General features: G+C 36.5%; 1 protein-coding gene across 1 annotated transcript in view; it reads right to left on the bottom strand.

Moving 5' to 3' along the window:
- Window positions 1-617: 617 nt before the first annotated feature.
- The window catches only part of LRRTM4 (leucine rich repeat transmembrane neuronal 4), an 850841-nt gene continuing 833183 nt past the window's right edge, over window positions 618-18275 (bottom strand). The window contains exon 3 of the mRNA XM_060027735.1: window positions 618-1242. Coding sequence (XP_059883718.1) covers window positions 1021-1242 — 222 coding nt within the window. The 3' untranslated portion in view covers window positions 618-1020. The remainder of the gene's footprint in view (window positions 1243-18275) is intronic.

Genomic DNA, 18275 nt, shown 5'->3' with positions numbered 1-18275 from the left:
CCAACTGCAAAATAATATGTTTACTTTTCCAACATTTTTTTCTTTTATTGATAAAAATTACACAAAAGTTAATTGATAATTTAAAAACCAAGGTTACACATTATCTTGTGTTTAGAAATTTGTAGCTTGGCAGTTTCATTCATTGACCACATGGCCTTTGTTCTTCATATACCCCTAGTCCAGGTGAGAATATTTCAGATTGTCTTCTCATTTGGAGATCTTCACATGTCTTTTTATTCACTTCTCACATAGTGAAAGCTCACAGTGAGGACTGCCAGTAGGAAAAAAAAAAAAAATCAAAACTCACTTTGTATACAATGTGCCTTGAAGGATCATTTGCCTAGATTTTGATTCCAGTGGCTTTGTCAAACTTTGTGGTCAACTTTATTTCTTTGTGGTCTGTGGTACACCAAATCTTCTTTTGGTACAACATAAGTTTGAACACCCATGTTGAGAATTGGAAACAGAATTGCTTGACCAGGAAAAAAATTAAAATAAAACAAACCAAACATGAACAAATGACATTTTTAAGAGAAAAATGAAATGAAAGCAATTTTAATAATCTGTTACACACACCTAACAAGGAAAACTGTATTGTTTCCCCAACTTCCCACCCACACCTGGTTTGATGCTCCCCCCCACCCCCCACCCCCTGTGGTTCTCCAGCCCAGGAACCATGCAGTGTAGAAAAAGCAAAATATACAAACAAACCTATAGGTAGCTAAGGTGAAATCTATTTTTATAAGAACTTGACACTTTTACTATTTACATCCCGGAACATTTCTGTTTGTATGTTTTAAAGCAAAGAGAATTCTGTAGTTCTCCTGGTTATGCTGCAGGTGCATCCACTGCCCTCTTTAAGCAGTTTTTCGTTTGTTTGTTTCCTTTCGTCTATGTCATAAATGTCTTAGGAACGATGAGCGAGCTGGGTTGCGTGATTTGGACACCCATTCTCCTTTAAAATGAAGTCCCTCCTTCCCCGCGTCGAGTTCCCCAATGAGGAGTTAGTTGCCTTTCATGTTAGTTTGTTATTCTCTCAAGGTAAATGGCTGGGGCTGCAGACCTGGCTATGGTGGTGATGAAGCTGTGGTCGGGCCCGAGCTCCAGGCTGGGAGTTTCATCCTGCTCGAGAGACATTGCTTCGTAGCCCTTGTTGACATGGAGTGGCTGGTGAGCCTGGCAGTACCTGATCACTGGCTGGTCGTAGCTATAATATGGCAAGGGCTTCACGTGGTGTAGGATCTGGTTATGAGAAAGAAAGATACTTATTATAAAAATGCCTTGGATGAGAAGATGACACTCATAGGATTGTATTTTGTTCTCTTTCATGGTGTTTTAAGTCATCAATTGCTGATCCAACTATTAATAAACAGTAAACAAAATAACGCTTGTTAGTATGTAACTCAGTATTGTTTTGTCCATTATATATCATTTTATGTACAAAGCATATATATACCTTGTATATGAAATCATATATAAAGACTTTACAGTGTGTGTCCTATCATCTGTCCATCCATCATTTATCATTTATCAACATAGCAGAAAGTTAGAAACAACCTAAATTCCCATCAAAATTTAACATAATTAGGTTATGTTAAATAATTTTAACATATATTATGTACATGTACATTTGAATGCAGATAATACAAAGATTGGGGAATATCAACCTGTGTAATACGGTAAGACATGATATTAAGTTAAAAACTTAAGTTGTAAAGAATGTAGAGTAGGATCCATTTTGTGTGAATAAAACTGTGAACATATAGATAGATTTTTTTTACTTTCAAAAATATGTTTATAAATCATTGAAATCTTTATTGTGGGCATATATAAATTTTATTTAACGTTTTTTTAAATTACAGTTTCTCACAGATTATTACTAACAATTCTATAATTTCTGAACAAAAGTACTCTAGAATCATGAAAGTGGGCACATCTTTGCATTCATAATAGTAATGCTGTTGATTTTAAGCTAATAAGCTAAAATGTGTCTAATGTTAGAATAATAAACCTGAATAATGGTCTATAGAAATCTCTTTAATAGGAAATGCTGAAAATGTTAAAATTATAGTAATTTTCATTCTCTGTACAGCTTTTTATTATACCACACATTTCTTATAAAGAAAAATGTCTCAAAACTAGAAAAAGGAAAATGATGATTGCTTAATTCTTGCTTTCATGCTACAGCATTTCTCATAACTCACTAGATCCAATATGACTCTTGATAACAGTCCACAAATGATAAAATTGCAAACCCTTCACTGTCCTGTAAGGTTAGAGGTAGGGGTGACGTAAACCATTGTCTCTTGGCTCCAGCCCCAGTTCTGTAGTTGGCTTTATGATTCTGGGCAGGGGCTTTGCATACCACATTTCTGTTTGACCTGCTGCTCCCTGTTAGACTTTGCCAGTGGGGTCCACTGGAGGGAGATGGCAGGACTAGAGAAGATAGAAGGACTGCTCCTATGGTGGACTTCCTCTCTGCTTTTTCCTGCTCCAGATATTTACCCCAACAACACTTCTTCATTCTGGCTGCAGCAGTGCCTTTCCATAACAGCAGGTGATTCTGGTTTGTAATCTTTTCAACATTTGCATTTCCGACATTTGATCTCATCATGTCCCCCACAGAGACTCTAGCACCAGGGAAATATGAGGTTCATCTCCACAAAGCTCCTCCTCCAAGTGTTTGATTTTTAATGATGAAGATTTAACATCTTCCTTTAGTTCCTTAATTCTATAGGTGGTAAGAGTGGCAGTATTTCCTAAAGTTGCTGTCTATGTTATACTATGACACTGTCTTTTAGCCTTTGCATGAACTTAGCACAAATTCTGTATTTACTTAGCACTACTTTATAAAATTCTTTGTGAAAATCCCTGATAGGTTGTCTGTCTCCTGACTCGACTATATCTGGCTCTTTCTGTAGGTTAAACTGCAGAAATTGATAAGTTGTTAACTGTGGCTTAATTGTTCTGTAGGAAGTTAACTAGTCATATCTCACTTAGCAACCTTATTTTCAGAATTCATTCCTCCAATTACTATATAAATACCTCAAATGCTCTTTAAACTAGGTCTTGTGTTTTCATCCTGATATCCTCATTAATGTGTTGAATAAAATTATGACACAAATTCACTGTATGTTTGTATGAGAAATATGTTTTTAACACCTCTATACTTATTAAGATAAAAGTCACCTCCTCACATTTTTAAAGATATAGATCAAAGCAATGTTTTCTATGGCAGATCACAACTCATTAGTGAGTTATAAAATCAATTTAGTGAATCCAGATAAACATTTAAAAAATAGAATTAGAATAGAAACTATCAGAGTATGTCATATGAGTAAAGGTAAGTTGTTTCATAAAAGTTTTGTTTCACATTTGTGTGTACATATGAGTATGTGTCTACTGAATCATACTGTGATTTTTTTTAAAAATTGGGAATCACAATAAAAGATGCTTTTTAAAAATAATCAGAAAACATATTCAGATTACAGATTATTATAGTATGATTAGCAATAGCCTGAATAAATTTCCATCCTGCTTTAAATTATTCTTTTTTTCCTAACTCATAATTCACTGTTTTTCTCAATGAATGAGAAAATTAAACTAATATATATTGCTTTGTTTCTATGATGGGGCACATTTACTTCTAATTAAAAGCAAACACTATTTTCAGCAAGTCTTTTAAGAAATATTGAGGAAGAGGTAACTTCTTTATATTTTGATATAACCTGAATATACAATACCATTCTCAAAAAAATCTGAAAGAAATACATACTAGGTCAAAGTTGGGATTTATACAGATTTTTTTTAGACATTAGACATTAATTTCTCTGCTCATAGTGGAAGCAAGGAACAAATTATAAGACAACATGGCCAAATTACCAAATATAAAGTTAGGTCTTCCCCAAATCAATAGAATTTTTTTTTTCTTCTTCTTACTCATATAGGTCTGTTTGTCAGCAAGTTCTATTTTAGGAAACCTCATTGCATTTTGAAGTGTGTTGGATAGGTTGAGATATCTGTGATTGGTGTCATGGGTCACCAAAACTCTGAAAAAGAGTAGAAATCAAATCATATTATTCTGACATTTCAGCAGGAAGAATTTTATGAAGAAGACCTCCTTGGGCTTCCCTGATGGTGCAGTGGTTGAGGGCCCACCTGCCAATGCAGGGGTCGCAGATTCAGACCCTGATCCGGGATGATCCCACATGCCGCAGAGCAGCTGGGCCCGTGAACCACGGCTGCTGAGCCTGTGCTCTGGAGCCCATGAGCCTCAGCTGCTGAGCCCGCGTGCTACAACTGCTGAAGCCTGCATGCCTGGAGCCCATGCTCTGCAACAAGGGAGGCCACCGTGGTGAGAGGCCCACACACCGTGGTGAGGAGTGGCCTCTGCTCGTCGCAGCTGGAGGGGGCCCACGAGCAGCAACGAAGACCCAACATAGCCAAAAAAAAATAAAATAAATAAACATTAAAAAATAAAAAAGAAGACCTCCTTATGAGTTACATAGTCCACTCTTACTTTTGTTGTTGTTGTTGATAGGTGAAATAGTATTACTTGAAAATATAAAAAAACTTTCACCGAATCATTTCCAATGACAGCAACATTCATAGAACATTTTTTGCACACTTTCATTTAGAGGAATGACTCATTATCTCCAAATTAACCAAATACCAAAAGACATCAAAATAAACATTAAGCATGGATTGTGATTTTGTTCACCATCTTGTATCCTCATGGATAGTCTTTCTCCAGTCATTGCAGTGAGAAGACACTTGAATCTAAAAACATGTATGAGCAGAGAATGTGAGAATAAGACAGGGTCTTAAAGACCCTTCTGAAAACCAGGTTAATCTACGGATGAAAACCATTAGCTCATTTGTGAACATGGTTGAATTTCCAGTATAAAATAAAATCCCTAAAGTTGAACTATAATAGGAAAGAGCAATCCCATATCTAAGATACCGTGGTATTTGTCTTCAAACGTGTCAAGGGACTTCCATTAATTTCAGAGGCTTAGGTTTACATATTGCATCACTTCTGAACTCAGAAAATTCATTTTGCTGTTACAGTTGTACCAGTTTATTTTTATGTCAATGAACAAGGGCTTCTGCCATATTCTTTATTGTTTTTGAGACAAGCTTAAAACCTCTAGCAGGGTGAAAAATATTGTAAAGTTATCCTGCACAGAAGCCCGATAGCAAGACTTCAAAAGCCAAGTGAATTGGCAAGCTCTGAAAGAGTATCTGCGGTGTTTGCTCCTTTATATTTAAAGTCTATTCTGTAGGGCACTGTGTAATCAGCTCACTTTGTGGTTTCTGAGGAACTGCGAGACTGAGGTTTTGTACTACATAATAATAATGTACAGTACATTAACCGCCCGGATCCCTGTGTGTATCGTTGTTTCCAGCAGTCAAAACGAAGTAAGTTAAGTTCCTCTTAATGTGTATTTGGTATTTTTGTAAATGTGTTCATAGAGCTTTTCCAAATGGTCCCTGTGTTCCATCAGCTCTCTGATGGACTTCACTCTGTAGCACAGCACAACAACGTTGCTTAAATATGGCCTCATTCACATGCTTGACTGCTCATTGACTGCCTTGGAAGGTGCACTTTATTTACAGATACTGGGTGTGGTATGTGGAATGAAGGGAACTCATTGGGGGAAATATACTAAAATTCTGTTTGTTTCTCTCGAGAATATGAATATTTCAACTCAATTGCATTTAAACTTTTATAGAGACATATAAACTTCTATAGAGACATATTTCATAACTAAATTTGAGGTAGGTTAGAAAGGGGAGGAAACATCATTATCACTAATTATAAGTCTCTTTAATTATCCCAAGTTTCCTGTGAATCCACTGAAAGAGGGGACAATAATGATAACTCCTTTACCTCTATAAATTTCAGATAACTCTGAAAGTACTCCCTGGTTCTCAAGAAAGAAGAATATACTGAAAAGGCATATTCCTACACAAATTTTACTCAACTTTCATACTGTCTTTCCTGGAAACTGTGCCCTGTCTTTTGTTTCTATTCAGAGAGATGCAAGGACATGAAGGGTCACAGAGTAGCTCATTAACAGGGGCTTTCATTCCTACTTTGTGCATTCAGAAGCTTAACATCTTTAGTCTGTGTGACGGTTTTCTAAAAACATTATTTACCTTTTGCCTAGAATATGTTTTTCTTCAAATATACTGAAGGGAATATAAAAGGACACACTTGTCTCAATTACAGTGGCCCATAGTGTTAGATATTCAAAGAGGGAAGAGGATAAGGGGATATTTTTAAATCTTCAGAGAAAAAGCAAAATTATAGAGGGATATGTGGCATTTCAAAAGTCTGAAAATTGCTTCAAATCCCCAGAGTTTTACATCCATAATAATTATATTTAAAGTGAGAAATGAATGTCTCTAGATAGTGAATGTGAGAGCAAAGTGGACTCTTGATATATGTGATCATGAAAGGCTTTTGAAGTTCAGTTTTGTTTTGAACATAAAATTCCAATATCATTACCCTCTTTTTTCAAAGGTATTAGCATTAGTTATAAGTAGTTTAATAGCCTGATCATTCTAAAATTACTATGCACTATCATTAGTTTTATTTATTAAATTTTCATGAACATTGTTCACATTTCAGTATGAGTTCTTTCAATCGAAGTCATAAAAAGTTGATTTTCAATTTCCTAAATGACATTTGGTCTCTAATTTTTAGAATGAAAGTGTAGTGCCTAACTACTCAGACCATCTAAAAAGTACTATCCTACAAATCTGAATGAGGAATTAAATATAGTTGAGTTGCCTAATGAAGATGGACACTTGGTTTATTAGAAAAAAAATTGAAAAATGAAGGGCAATAGCTAAATGAATATATAACTTAGTCTTTATTCTACTTACTATATTAATATTAGACAAGAATGGACAAGGAATAAGAAAATGTAAACAAGTTTGAGTACAGGTTTTTTGCAGGATTTTGATACAAGCCGATAGAACCTCAACTCATTTAAGTTAGTTAGGTAAAATGGAGACAATTGACGCATACACACAAGAAATGATTTAACAGCAACACTGAGGGAAGTTCAAGGTTACCACTAGGTCTCAGGAGCAACTGAAACTAGGAACACAAATGTTGCCAGGGTCCTCTCAGTCAACCATGCCTTATAATCTCTGCAAGTTATCTTCATGTCCTATCAGTTTCTCCTACATGACTACGACAGCTCCAAAGCTGTACATGTTCCAGACATAGTAGATTCCATAAATGATCACAGTTCTTAGTAGCTCCTTTCATCCAGAAATTAGAGCCTATTTCTCTTTGCCTTTAATACTGGCTGTCCTTGTAACTTTCTTTGGGCAATAGAAAAGTGGCAGCAACACTGTTTGGGTTGCAAGGCATTTAGGATCCTGGCCAGGCTCGCCACCACCATGAGAACAAGCCCATGTTAGACCACTGAAGGATGGAAGGCTTGTGGAGCAACTGGGGCATCTTAGACTAGCTAGCACCCCCTACAGCCTAGAGAAGCTCATCACAGGCACATAAGCCAAAGAGCAAAAATACCAGAGGAGGTTATGAGCATCTGACTGAGCTGTAAAATTAATAGTTCCTACAAACCTGATTCCATCCTTCATGTCTCAGTTGAGAGAATTAACAATTACCTTTTCATAAATTTTACTTTCTTGGGTTTTGAATATCTAAAGACATTCATAATATAAAAGAAAAGAGACACGATAAGTAATGATCCAAAATAGTTTTATCAAATGACATTTTTAATCCCATTCTACAATGAAACATTCTTATTCATTTTTTTAAATACAAGCTTGCTTCTTCATTAGAAAACACTTTTTATCTAAGCATTTAGTTTCTTCTAATTAAAAAGTAAAATTTTAATATCACATGACATTAAAAAAATAGAGGTGTTTGTGTGTTTTTCTATCATCATATCAAAGACTCTTAGAAATTCCTGCAAGATAGGAGAATGGATCAAAAGAAAACTTTACTAGCATATAATTCAGTGCAACAGGAGGAAAGCTAGTTTGGGCTGGGGAAAGGTCCTTTGCAAACCTATGAGACACTCACCAGCTTTGAGTGTCCAGGACGGTAAGGAAGGAAGAAAACTCAGGATTTTGAACAATTCCTTGGCCAGAAGTAAAACCAGGGAGAGATGCAAGAAGAGAATAAGCCGTCACTCCCAGATTCACACTGTGGGATGCGAAGTCAAGCAAGGGTGTGCCTGAACCAGAAAATTCACCTTCTATTTTAGAAAATGGCGAGTTTTTCAAGTGACAAAAGTGAAACAAAACTCTGCCGACTGTTTTATTTCTTGTTGTTCAGCTGCCTTCACCAATAGCTTCTCTCTCTCTCTGTGACCTACAAACTTCAACCAATTCACTAATTAATCAAAATCTATACACACACACAAAGACCTTCCTCCCTAAGCAGTAACTATAACAGCGAAGAATCTCCAGAAACAAGAAAGATTGAAGAACTCAAGAGAAGATGATAAATCAAGGGACTAAAGGGCAAGATTTGCTAAAAATGAATAAAAATAAAAATAATTTTAAAGGCATTCTTATTGAACTTCATCATCTAGACACTGATTAGGTACGTAGTAGGTATTCACATATTGATTGAATGAAAGAACAATAAAAATCTTATCTTTCCCCTACTTTGTTTTAAAGATTAAAATAAGTCATAAATGTGAAAAATGTAAAATAATCTATTAATATTTGTTAACTACACTCAAATGTATGATCTTTGTTTTAGAAAAATTTTAAAGGAAAAAAAATGATAATGTTGCAAATTAATAACTGCCCCACTTCCATTTTGTTTACAGGCTAAAGTGTGTACAGCAGCTCTGGCACATAAACTGCACAATGCTAGACACACTGCATGTTGACTTTTTATATTGACTGGACTCTTTGGACCATTTCAAACTTAAGTTCTGACAAAATTTACATGATAGCATTTGTTTATCTTGTTCTGGTCTTATTTAAAGGTGGGAATGTGTACTATTTGTGCACTCATGGTTGTCCAAATTTTAACTTGTAAGTCAGTGCTGGGAAAACAGAACAGAACAGAACAGCTCTCCTACCAGGATGCCATGTTTGTGAGGTGTCCAGAGAGTTGATTAAGTTAATGAATGAGTACTAGCCATTCTTTGAAGTTCACTTTGACTCCATTAACAGGGAAAATTATTACATTAGCAGCACTCTCAGCATTCAGTGAGATTTTGGACTAATGAGCTGGGTTAATATTAACATCTAAAGTCTTTCCTCCTGTAGCTCTGGCCCCTGAATTTGAAAAAGTAAGATCTCCCCAATAGTGCAATGAAAATGAACATACTATTTAAGTGAAATCTATATAAATTTGCTTCCAAAACACTTATGTAAAAAATAGAGACAATAAAATATCAAAACCCACATTTTCCCCCTAAAAAATATATGGAAGTTTCAACGATATACAATGATGTGCAAAAGACAAGTCTTTTCTATAACAGAACTTGAGTCTGAATCTACTTCCCAAAATTTGAAAACAAAACTATACAAAAGAAAACAAATAAAAAGAAAAACAAAACTTATCAGCTCATGAAACACATTCAATTTAAGATTTACTTTGTAATCCTCTCTCAGAAATTTGGAAAAGGAAATAAATAAAAGGCAGCAGGAATGCCAATACTAGGAAGGTGCAAGCAACAGGCATTAGAGCCATTTTCCTTCCAAGTTCACTTCCAGTTTCTCCATACTGTTCAGAGTAGCTTATTTCTAGTTTCCATATGAAATTTTGTAGTATGTATTTTGTATAGTTTTTTTGTTAAATCATTAATAGTGTCTGTAACTTGCTTTATACAAGAGTGTATCTCATCCAAACATGACCTGTTCTGTCTTTGAAGATATACTCACTTTGTGATCCTCCCAAATAACCAATACAAATAGTGCAGTGAGTATTCAGTAAAAGCTAGAATATGTTTAAAAATGTAAAGATAAAATGAAATGAAATTCACAAATAAGGAAGGTGATTGAATTTCTTGCAGTCATGTATCTTTTCAGACTAGAATTGCATATCACAGGGTAAAAGGTTAGAACCAAATGACAAAAGCAGAAGGAAGAAAACCCCAGAAGAACATACACATACTTGATAGAATGAGATGAGCAACCTGAGATGAGTAAGAGAGTTTAAATAGAACTTCTTGGGGGACTGGCTGATCCTCATGAAAAAGAAGCATGGTGATGTATGTTTACTTACAAAAATCGGAGAAGCCCATTTAGAAAACACAAAGTTTTTATTCTGGTTGAATTTTAGACTAGCACAGCAGAGTGATGCACAAGTCATACTGGTCTCATATTTTTTAATAAAATGTGTTAAGACCGAGATTAATGCCTGGATCTCTGCCATGGAGTACTTTTGAGGAATAATTACATTAAAAAGTAAATTTGCCATTATAGTTCATTTATTTATGTATTCATTCATTTACATGAAAATTACTTGTCACAGAGGTTGGCAAACATTTTCTGTGAAAGGCCAGTAGTAAGTAGTAAGTAAGGCTTGTAACCCATATAGTCTCTGCCATAAATAGTCAACTCTGCCATGATAGCATGAAAGTACATAGGCTTTGACAAAATGTAAATGAGTGATCATGGCTCTATTTCAATAAAATTGATTTATGAACATTGAAATGTGAATTTGATATAGTTTTCAGGTGTCACAAAACATGTCTACTCTTCTGTTTTTTTTTCAACCATTAAAAAAGTAAAAACTATTCAGGTAGTGATCAATTTACTGTATACTACACATTGTAGTAAGTATCTGCAAGGTATCTGAAGAAGAATAAAATAAGGGTATTTTACTCAAGGAGCTTATTCAGAACCGATAGAATGAGGCAAACCCAATTCCACTTCCCTGTGTTTTATATTGAATAACCCAAATCAAGAAAGCAGAGGGAGAAAAGTGTTCCAGCCAGCGGGCATTGCAGGTTTCCTTGTGAAGATCCAGGTCTTCCACTTAACAGCAAAGCTCTCAGCTGATCCAGGCAAAGAGCTGGACTCACACAACCTTGGTACTTAGAAGTCAGACTTAAACCTCCAGGTGGGAGTTCTGAAGTCACCATTCAAGTCATTTAGAGCAAACATGCTCGGGAAGAATAAACGCCCAATAACCCTTTAGTGAAGACCTTAAGCAACACTCTTAAGCCAGTGAACATGCCCCTAGGTGTATGATGGTTTATAATGCAAAGCCCAAAAGAATTTTGGTGATTTTGTAAAAGGGGTTAGGTTCACAGGTCATCTAATTATAAACAGGTTTTTGTTTTGTTTTGCTTTGTGAGAAGGTTAAAAAGCCTTTTTCATTTCTCAATCTCACCAAGGCTTTGTCCATATCTGGGTCTTTGTACTCACCATACCCTTTGCCTGGGATATTCTTCTTCCAACTCTTTGCAGTGAAATTATGCTAATCTCTTGAGGCACAGTTTAAACGTCATGTTTCTAGAGGGACCTTCTCCAATCACTTTGTCTACAATGCCATCCCATCCCTATTCACATACGTAAGCAATACCTTGTTTCAATTCCCTGTTGTTGTTTTTTTCCCGTCACAGCATTTATCAAAATGTTAAATATCCATGATTATATTTTGTTTCTGTACTGTACTGTTTTCCCCCAATGCTGTCAGAGAGCTTTTCTGATTGGTTTGCTACTTTCTGGTTAGAATATTCCAATAAATATATGGTAAAAGAATGTATGAATTTATGAGAAGTATTAGAGAATTGGGTTTTATTTGGAAGAGGTTTGTCTCAGAAACGGTGAACTCCTCCCTTTCCTTTCTCTTTTTCCACTGTCTCTCATCCATTCTCAGCTTTGAATATAAAAGAGATGTAGGATAACACACAAACATTTCTCTCTACAAAAATTTGCATGCCTGACATTGTGCTGAGACCTAAAGGTATGAGAATGACTACAGGTATCCATGACCTTAAGGAATCTATAGCCTAATATGGAAGACAAATGTGAGCAGATTTACAAGGTAACATCACTTGTGGTAAAATGCAATACTGGAGGTGTATGAACAATGACAAGGAAGGAAAGAAGAAAGAATAAGATGCTTATCAAGTGGTTCCTGATTCAAAGAACAAATGTTTATGAAGTCACCAAGAGAAAGCCTGGTACCACATGTAGCTTCAATATAGAGTAAGCATATAACATGTTGCCATGGCACATGGCTTCCTAAGTGCCATTGAGAACCTACTTCCCAAGTGGTGTATAACAAAAAGCTACTCTTAAAAATTTTAGCAATCTACCCAACTTACTCACAACTTGCCCTTGTACAGAATGGATTCCACACCCTCAGTCTCTTCAGATATTGTCCGCACCTCTCAGGCCAACACTGAAAATGAAGTGTTGCAAATGAAGCATCCCAAAGTTATGTTAAGCAGTGAGACTTACCATACCTCTGGAATATGGAGACAGCAGGGCATTGCTACAAGCTGCTTTCTCAGCTGTTGCTGAGAAACAAAACAATCAACCCAAGCCACCCTTAATGGAAGCCAAAAAGTACTGCACTTAAAGCAGTAGTTCTCAGGCCTGGCTTCAACTTAGACATCTGTGATGATTTTTAAATACTTATGTCTCGGGCTTCCCTGGTGGTGCAGTGGTTGAGAGTCCGCCTGCCGATGCAGGGGACACGGGTTTGTGCCCCGATCTGGGAAGATCCCACATGCCGCGGAGCAGCTGGGCCCCTGAGTCATGGATGCTGAGCCTGCGCGTCCGGAGCCTGTGCCCCGCAACGGGAGAGGCCACAACAGTGAGAGGCCCGCGTATCGCCCAAAAAACCCCAAACAACAACAACAAAAAATACTTATGTCTTATCCCTACCCCAGGTCAACTAAATCTGAATTTCTAGGGTATGGCCTATTAAAAAACAAACAAACAAAACAACAACAAAAAACAACAAAACACCTCAGGTGATTCAAATGTGCAACTACGGTTGACAACACTGCTTCTTTTTAAATTTAGAAGGCTTTCCTTTAAAGAAGTAGGCCCAACAGGGAGTACACAGTATGATTTAACTAATTTCCCACACCTGCCTGGCTCAAAACAAAGCTGATTACTTCCCAATCAGAAGTTGACATACATGTGCACATAGGTGTACCTTCTTTTTTCTACCTTTCCAATTAAGTTTTTCTTAAGTTCAATTCATTACTGCTAATTATGTTGTCTCACCAATTTCATCTTCTTCATTTGGTCCTATTCATATTCTTGTTGGTGATTATTCTGTCATCCTTTTAGTTATCATCAATTTGGCTATGTATATATTCTACTCTTTTGTCTAAAGTTAGGTGTAATTCAGTTAGGTAGGTTTAACAGCTATCATTATACACATGTTTTTTAAATAGCTGCTTGGAGGGTGAATTTACCTTGCCTTGATGGCAAAGTGCCCATAAATGTTCAGTCAGCTGGAGAACTCCTTTGGCTAAACATTTTCACAATCTATTTATTTTCTTTTTTTAAAGTAATTTAATTTGCTGGGTTGGTAGTAATAGCCCATTCCACTTTGCACTATGGGGAAGAAAGGATAATTTTATCTACTTAAAAGATAATAAAGACTCCCACTGTTTAAAAATATCCACACCTTCCAATTGTTTCCATCAAGTGATAAATTTAAAAGAAAAGAAAAAGAATTAAAACTCAAAAGTGTTAGCAAGTAAGCAATAATGACTAAGAAAAATCTTTGGGGAGCATCATTAAATTTATCTTTGCTTTAAAGAAACCTGATACTCAATTACATAGGGGGCTGTAAAAGGGGGTCTTCTGCTGCTGAAATTAGTAAAAGTTGACTTATAATTGATGAAATTCACTACCTGTGGTAGTAAATCAGAGGAGGAAATGATCTGCAGGTATGAGACTACAGACATCAGCTTGAAGAAGCTGTTCTTCCACCCTCCACCCACCACTCCCATTGCCAGCTGCCACCCACCCCAAAGATCACAGGACTATTTACTTACCTCTTACTATCATGTTCCACCATGGGCTACCAGGTCAACATGCTTATATTTTCCCAGCACTACAGAGTATTAACTTGTATAGACTACCTTCATAGGTACCTATTTTATTTATTTTTAAATTTAATTTTTTAAATTGAAGTATAGTTGATTTACAATGTTGTGCCAATCTCTGCTGTACAGCAAAGTGACTCAGTTATACACATACATTCTCCTTTTTATATTCTTTTCCATTATGTTTTATCACAGGATTTGAATATAGTTCCCTGTGCTATACAGTAAGACCATGTTGTTTATCCATCCTATATACAGTAGTTTACATCTGCTAATCCTACACTCCCAGTCCTTCCCTCCCCCATTCCCCTCCCCCTTGCCAACCACAAATCTGTTCTCTACATCTGTGAGTGTGTTTCTGTTTTGTAGCTAGGTTCATTTGTGCCATATTTTAGATTCCACATATAAGTGATATAATATGGTATGTCTTTCACTTTCTGACTTACTTCACTTAGTATGATAATCACTAGTTGCATCCATGTTGCTGCAAATGGCATTATTTTGTTCTTTTTTGGCTGAGTAGTATTCCATTGTATATATGTACCACATCTTCTTTATCCATTCACCTGTTGATGGACACTTAGGTTGTTTCCATGACTTGGCTATTGTGAAAAGTGCTGCTCTGAACATAGGGGTGCATGTATCTTTTTGAATTATAGTTTTGTCCAGGTATATGCCCAGGAGTGGGATTGCTGGATCATATGATAATTCTATTTTTAGTTTTCTGAGGAACTTCCACAGCATTTTCCATAGTGGCTGCACCAACGTACATTCCCACCAACGGTGTGGGAGGGTTCCCTTTTCTCCACATCTTCTCCAGCATTTGTTATTTTTAGACTTTTTAATGATGGCCATTCTGACCATGGGAGGTGGTAGCTCACTGTAGTTTTCATTTGCATTTCTCTAATAATTAGTGATGTTGAGCATATTTTCATGTGCCTACTGGGCATCTGTATGTCTTCTTTAGAGAATTGTCTATTAAGGTCTTCTGCCCATTTTTTGATTGGATTTTTTTTTTATTGTTGAGTTGTATGAGCTGTTTGTATACTTTGGAAATTAAGTTCTTGTCTGTCCCATTATTTGCAAATATTTTCTCCCATTCCATATGTTGTCTTTGTTTTTTTCTTTTCAATTTTTTTTTTAAATATTTATTTTATTTTATTTATTTTTGGCTGTGCTGGGTCTTCGTTGCTGTGGGCAGGCTTTCTCTAGTTACGGTGAGTAGGGATTACGCTTCGTTGCAGTGCACCAACTTCTCATTGTGGTAGTTTTTCTTGTTACGGAGCACAGGCTCTAGGCACGTGGGCTTCAGTAGTTGTGGCTCACAGGCTCTAGAGCACAGGCTCAGTAATTGTGGAGCACGGGATTAGTTGCTCCATGGCAAGTGGGATTTTCCTGGACGAGGGCTGGAACCTGTGTCCCCTGCATTGGCAGGCGGATTTTTAACCACTCTGCCACCAGGGAAGCCCTGTTTTTTTATAGCTGCCTTGCTGTGCAAAAACTTGTAAGTTTGATTAGGACCCATTTGTTTATTTTTGTTTTTATTTCTGTTGCCCTGGGAGACTGCATAGGTCCCTATTTTAGAATGAAGCTAAATTGAGTAGCTGAATTGACACAATCCAGAGGAGTTTGGTGAATCCACCATACTGTGGTCCATTTTTTTTTTTTTTTTTTTTTGCCAACACCCAAAATCTAACCTTTTCTGAGTTTCTAAACCCACTCTACACCATGACTATAATAGTATTTTCCCCAACCCAAATTTATTTTCTATATTTCCAAAAAAATTCCACCCTGGCTTCTTGAATTCTGATTCGATCATTAACTACCCTTTATCCCAAACCACTTCAATGAATTGCATGTAGCTTCCTCAGCTGTTTATTATAATTCCCATACCTTTTACTTCTGACTATCTCAGCAGCAGATCACTTCTAATCTACTGTTGTGTTCTAGTTTTATCTGTTTCTCCTAGATCCTGACTTCTGGGTGCTTGAAACTAGTCAAGGTATTTAGCCTAGATTCCTAATTTCCCACTGCTTTTAATAGCTTGATTTGAAAGCTCTTATTTCTGAGCTATATCTTAATACAGATAAATCATGACACTGAGCAAGGAAGATGACACTTAGTGAATATGACTAAGAATGCTCAATAGAATGACTAATTTTTTAAGTGCCAACTTAATTGTGGTTTACTGTTATCACTAATAATACTTATTTATAATAGTGTTATAAATAAGCTTATATATAACATATTAATATAAGTTATAAATTATTATTTCATCATGAATTTAGACCCTCAGAGAAGCTCTAGATGCCTGGAGTGGAGTCTAGCATTGGGAATTTGGGAGAAAAAGAAATCACAATATTGGAAACATTTAATTATTATCATTATTTTTAACATATTTATTGGAGTATAACTGCTTTACAATGGTGTGTTAGTTTCTGCTTTATAACAAAGCGAATCAGCTATACATATACATATATCCTCATATCTCCTCCCTCTTGTGTCTCCCTCCCACCCACCCTATCCCACCCATCCAAGTGGTCAAAAAACACTGAGCTGATCTCCCTGTGCTATGTGGCTGCTTCCCACTAGCTATCTATTTTACATTTGGTAGTGTATATATATCCATGCCACTCTATCACTTCATCCTAGCTTACAGTTCCCCCTCCCCACTTCCTCAAGTCGATTCTCTACAACTGTGTCTTTATTCCTGTCCTGCCACTAGGTTCTTCAGAACCATTTGTTTTTTGTTTTTTGATTTTTTTAGATTCCATATATATGTGTTAGCATACAGTATTTGTTATTCTTTTTCTGACTTAACTTCACTCTGTATGACAGACTCTAGGTCCATCCACCTCACTAAAAATAACTCAATTTCTTTTCACTTTATGGCTGAGTAATATTCCATTGTATATATGTGCCACATCTTCTTTTTCTATTCATCTGTTGATGGACACTTAGGTTGCTTCCATGTCCTGGCTATTGTAAATAGAGCTGCAATGAACATTGTGGTACATGACTTTTTTTGAATTATGGTTTTCTCAGGGTATATGCCCACTAGTGAGATTGCTGGGTCATGTGGTAGTACTATTTTTAGATTTTAAGGAGCCTCCATACTGTCCTCCATAGTGGCTTGATCACCAACAGTGCAAGAGGGTTCCCTTTTCTCCACACCCTCTCCAGCATTTATTGTTTGCAGATTTATTTTTTTTGATTTATTTTTAATTTTATGTTTATTTTTATTTTTTTTTTGCGGTATGTGGGCCTCTTACTGTTGTGGCCTCTCCCGTTGCGGAGCACAGGCTCTGGACACAAAGGCTCAGCGGCCATGGCTCATGGGCCCAGCCGCTCCGCGGCATTTGGGATCTTCTCGGACTGGGGCACGAACCCATGTCCCCTGCATTAGCAGGCACACCCTCAACCACTGGGCCACCAGGGAAGCCCTACAGATTTTTTGATGATGGCCATTCTGACTTGTGTGAGGTGATACCTCATTGTAGTTGTAGCATTTCTCTAATGACTAGTGATGTGGAGCATCCTTTCATGTGTTTGTTGGTAATCTATATATCTTCTATGGAGAAATGTCTATTTACTTCTTCTGCCCATTTTTGGATTGGGTTGTTGTTTTTTCGTTATTGAGTTGCTTGTAAATTTTGGAGATTAATCTTTGTAAGTTGCTTCATTTGCAAATATTTTCTACCATTCTGAGGGTTATCTTTTTGTCTTGTTTATGTTTTCCTTTGCTGAGCAAAGCTTTTAGGTTCCATTGGGTCCCATTTGTTTCTTTTTGTTTTTAGTTCCGTTTCTCTAGGAGGTGGGTCAAAAAGGATCTTGCTGTGATTTATGTCATAGAGTGTTCTGCCTATGTTTTCCTCTAAGAGTTTGATAGTGTCTGGTCTTACATTTAGGTCTTTCATCCATTTTGAGTTTAATTTTGTGTATGGTGTTAGGGAATGTTCTAATTTCATTATTTTCCAGGTAGCTGTCCATTTTTCCCAACACCATTTATTGAAGAGGCTGTCATTTCTCCATTGTAGGTACTTGCCTCCTTTATCAAAAATAAAGTAACCATATGTGCATGGGTTTAATCTCTGGGCTTTCTATCCTGTTCCCGTGATCAATATTTCTGTTTGTGTGCCAGTACCATACTGTCTTGATTACTGTAGCTTTGTAGTATAGTTTGAAGTCAGGGAGCCTGTTTCCTCCAGCTCTGTTTTTCTTTCTCAAGATTGCTTTGGC

Source organism: Delphinus delphis, chromosome 12, assembly GCF_949987515.2.
Source record: "Delphinus delphis chromosome 12, mDelDel1.2, whole genome shotgun sequence".
NCBI classification, from domain to species: Eukaryota; Metazoa; Chordata; class Mammalia; order Artiodactyla; family Delphinidae; genus Delphinus; species Delphinus delphis.
Note: the sequence above shows the minus strand (reverse complement) of the source record. Positions and strands in the feature narration are given on the sequence as shown.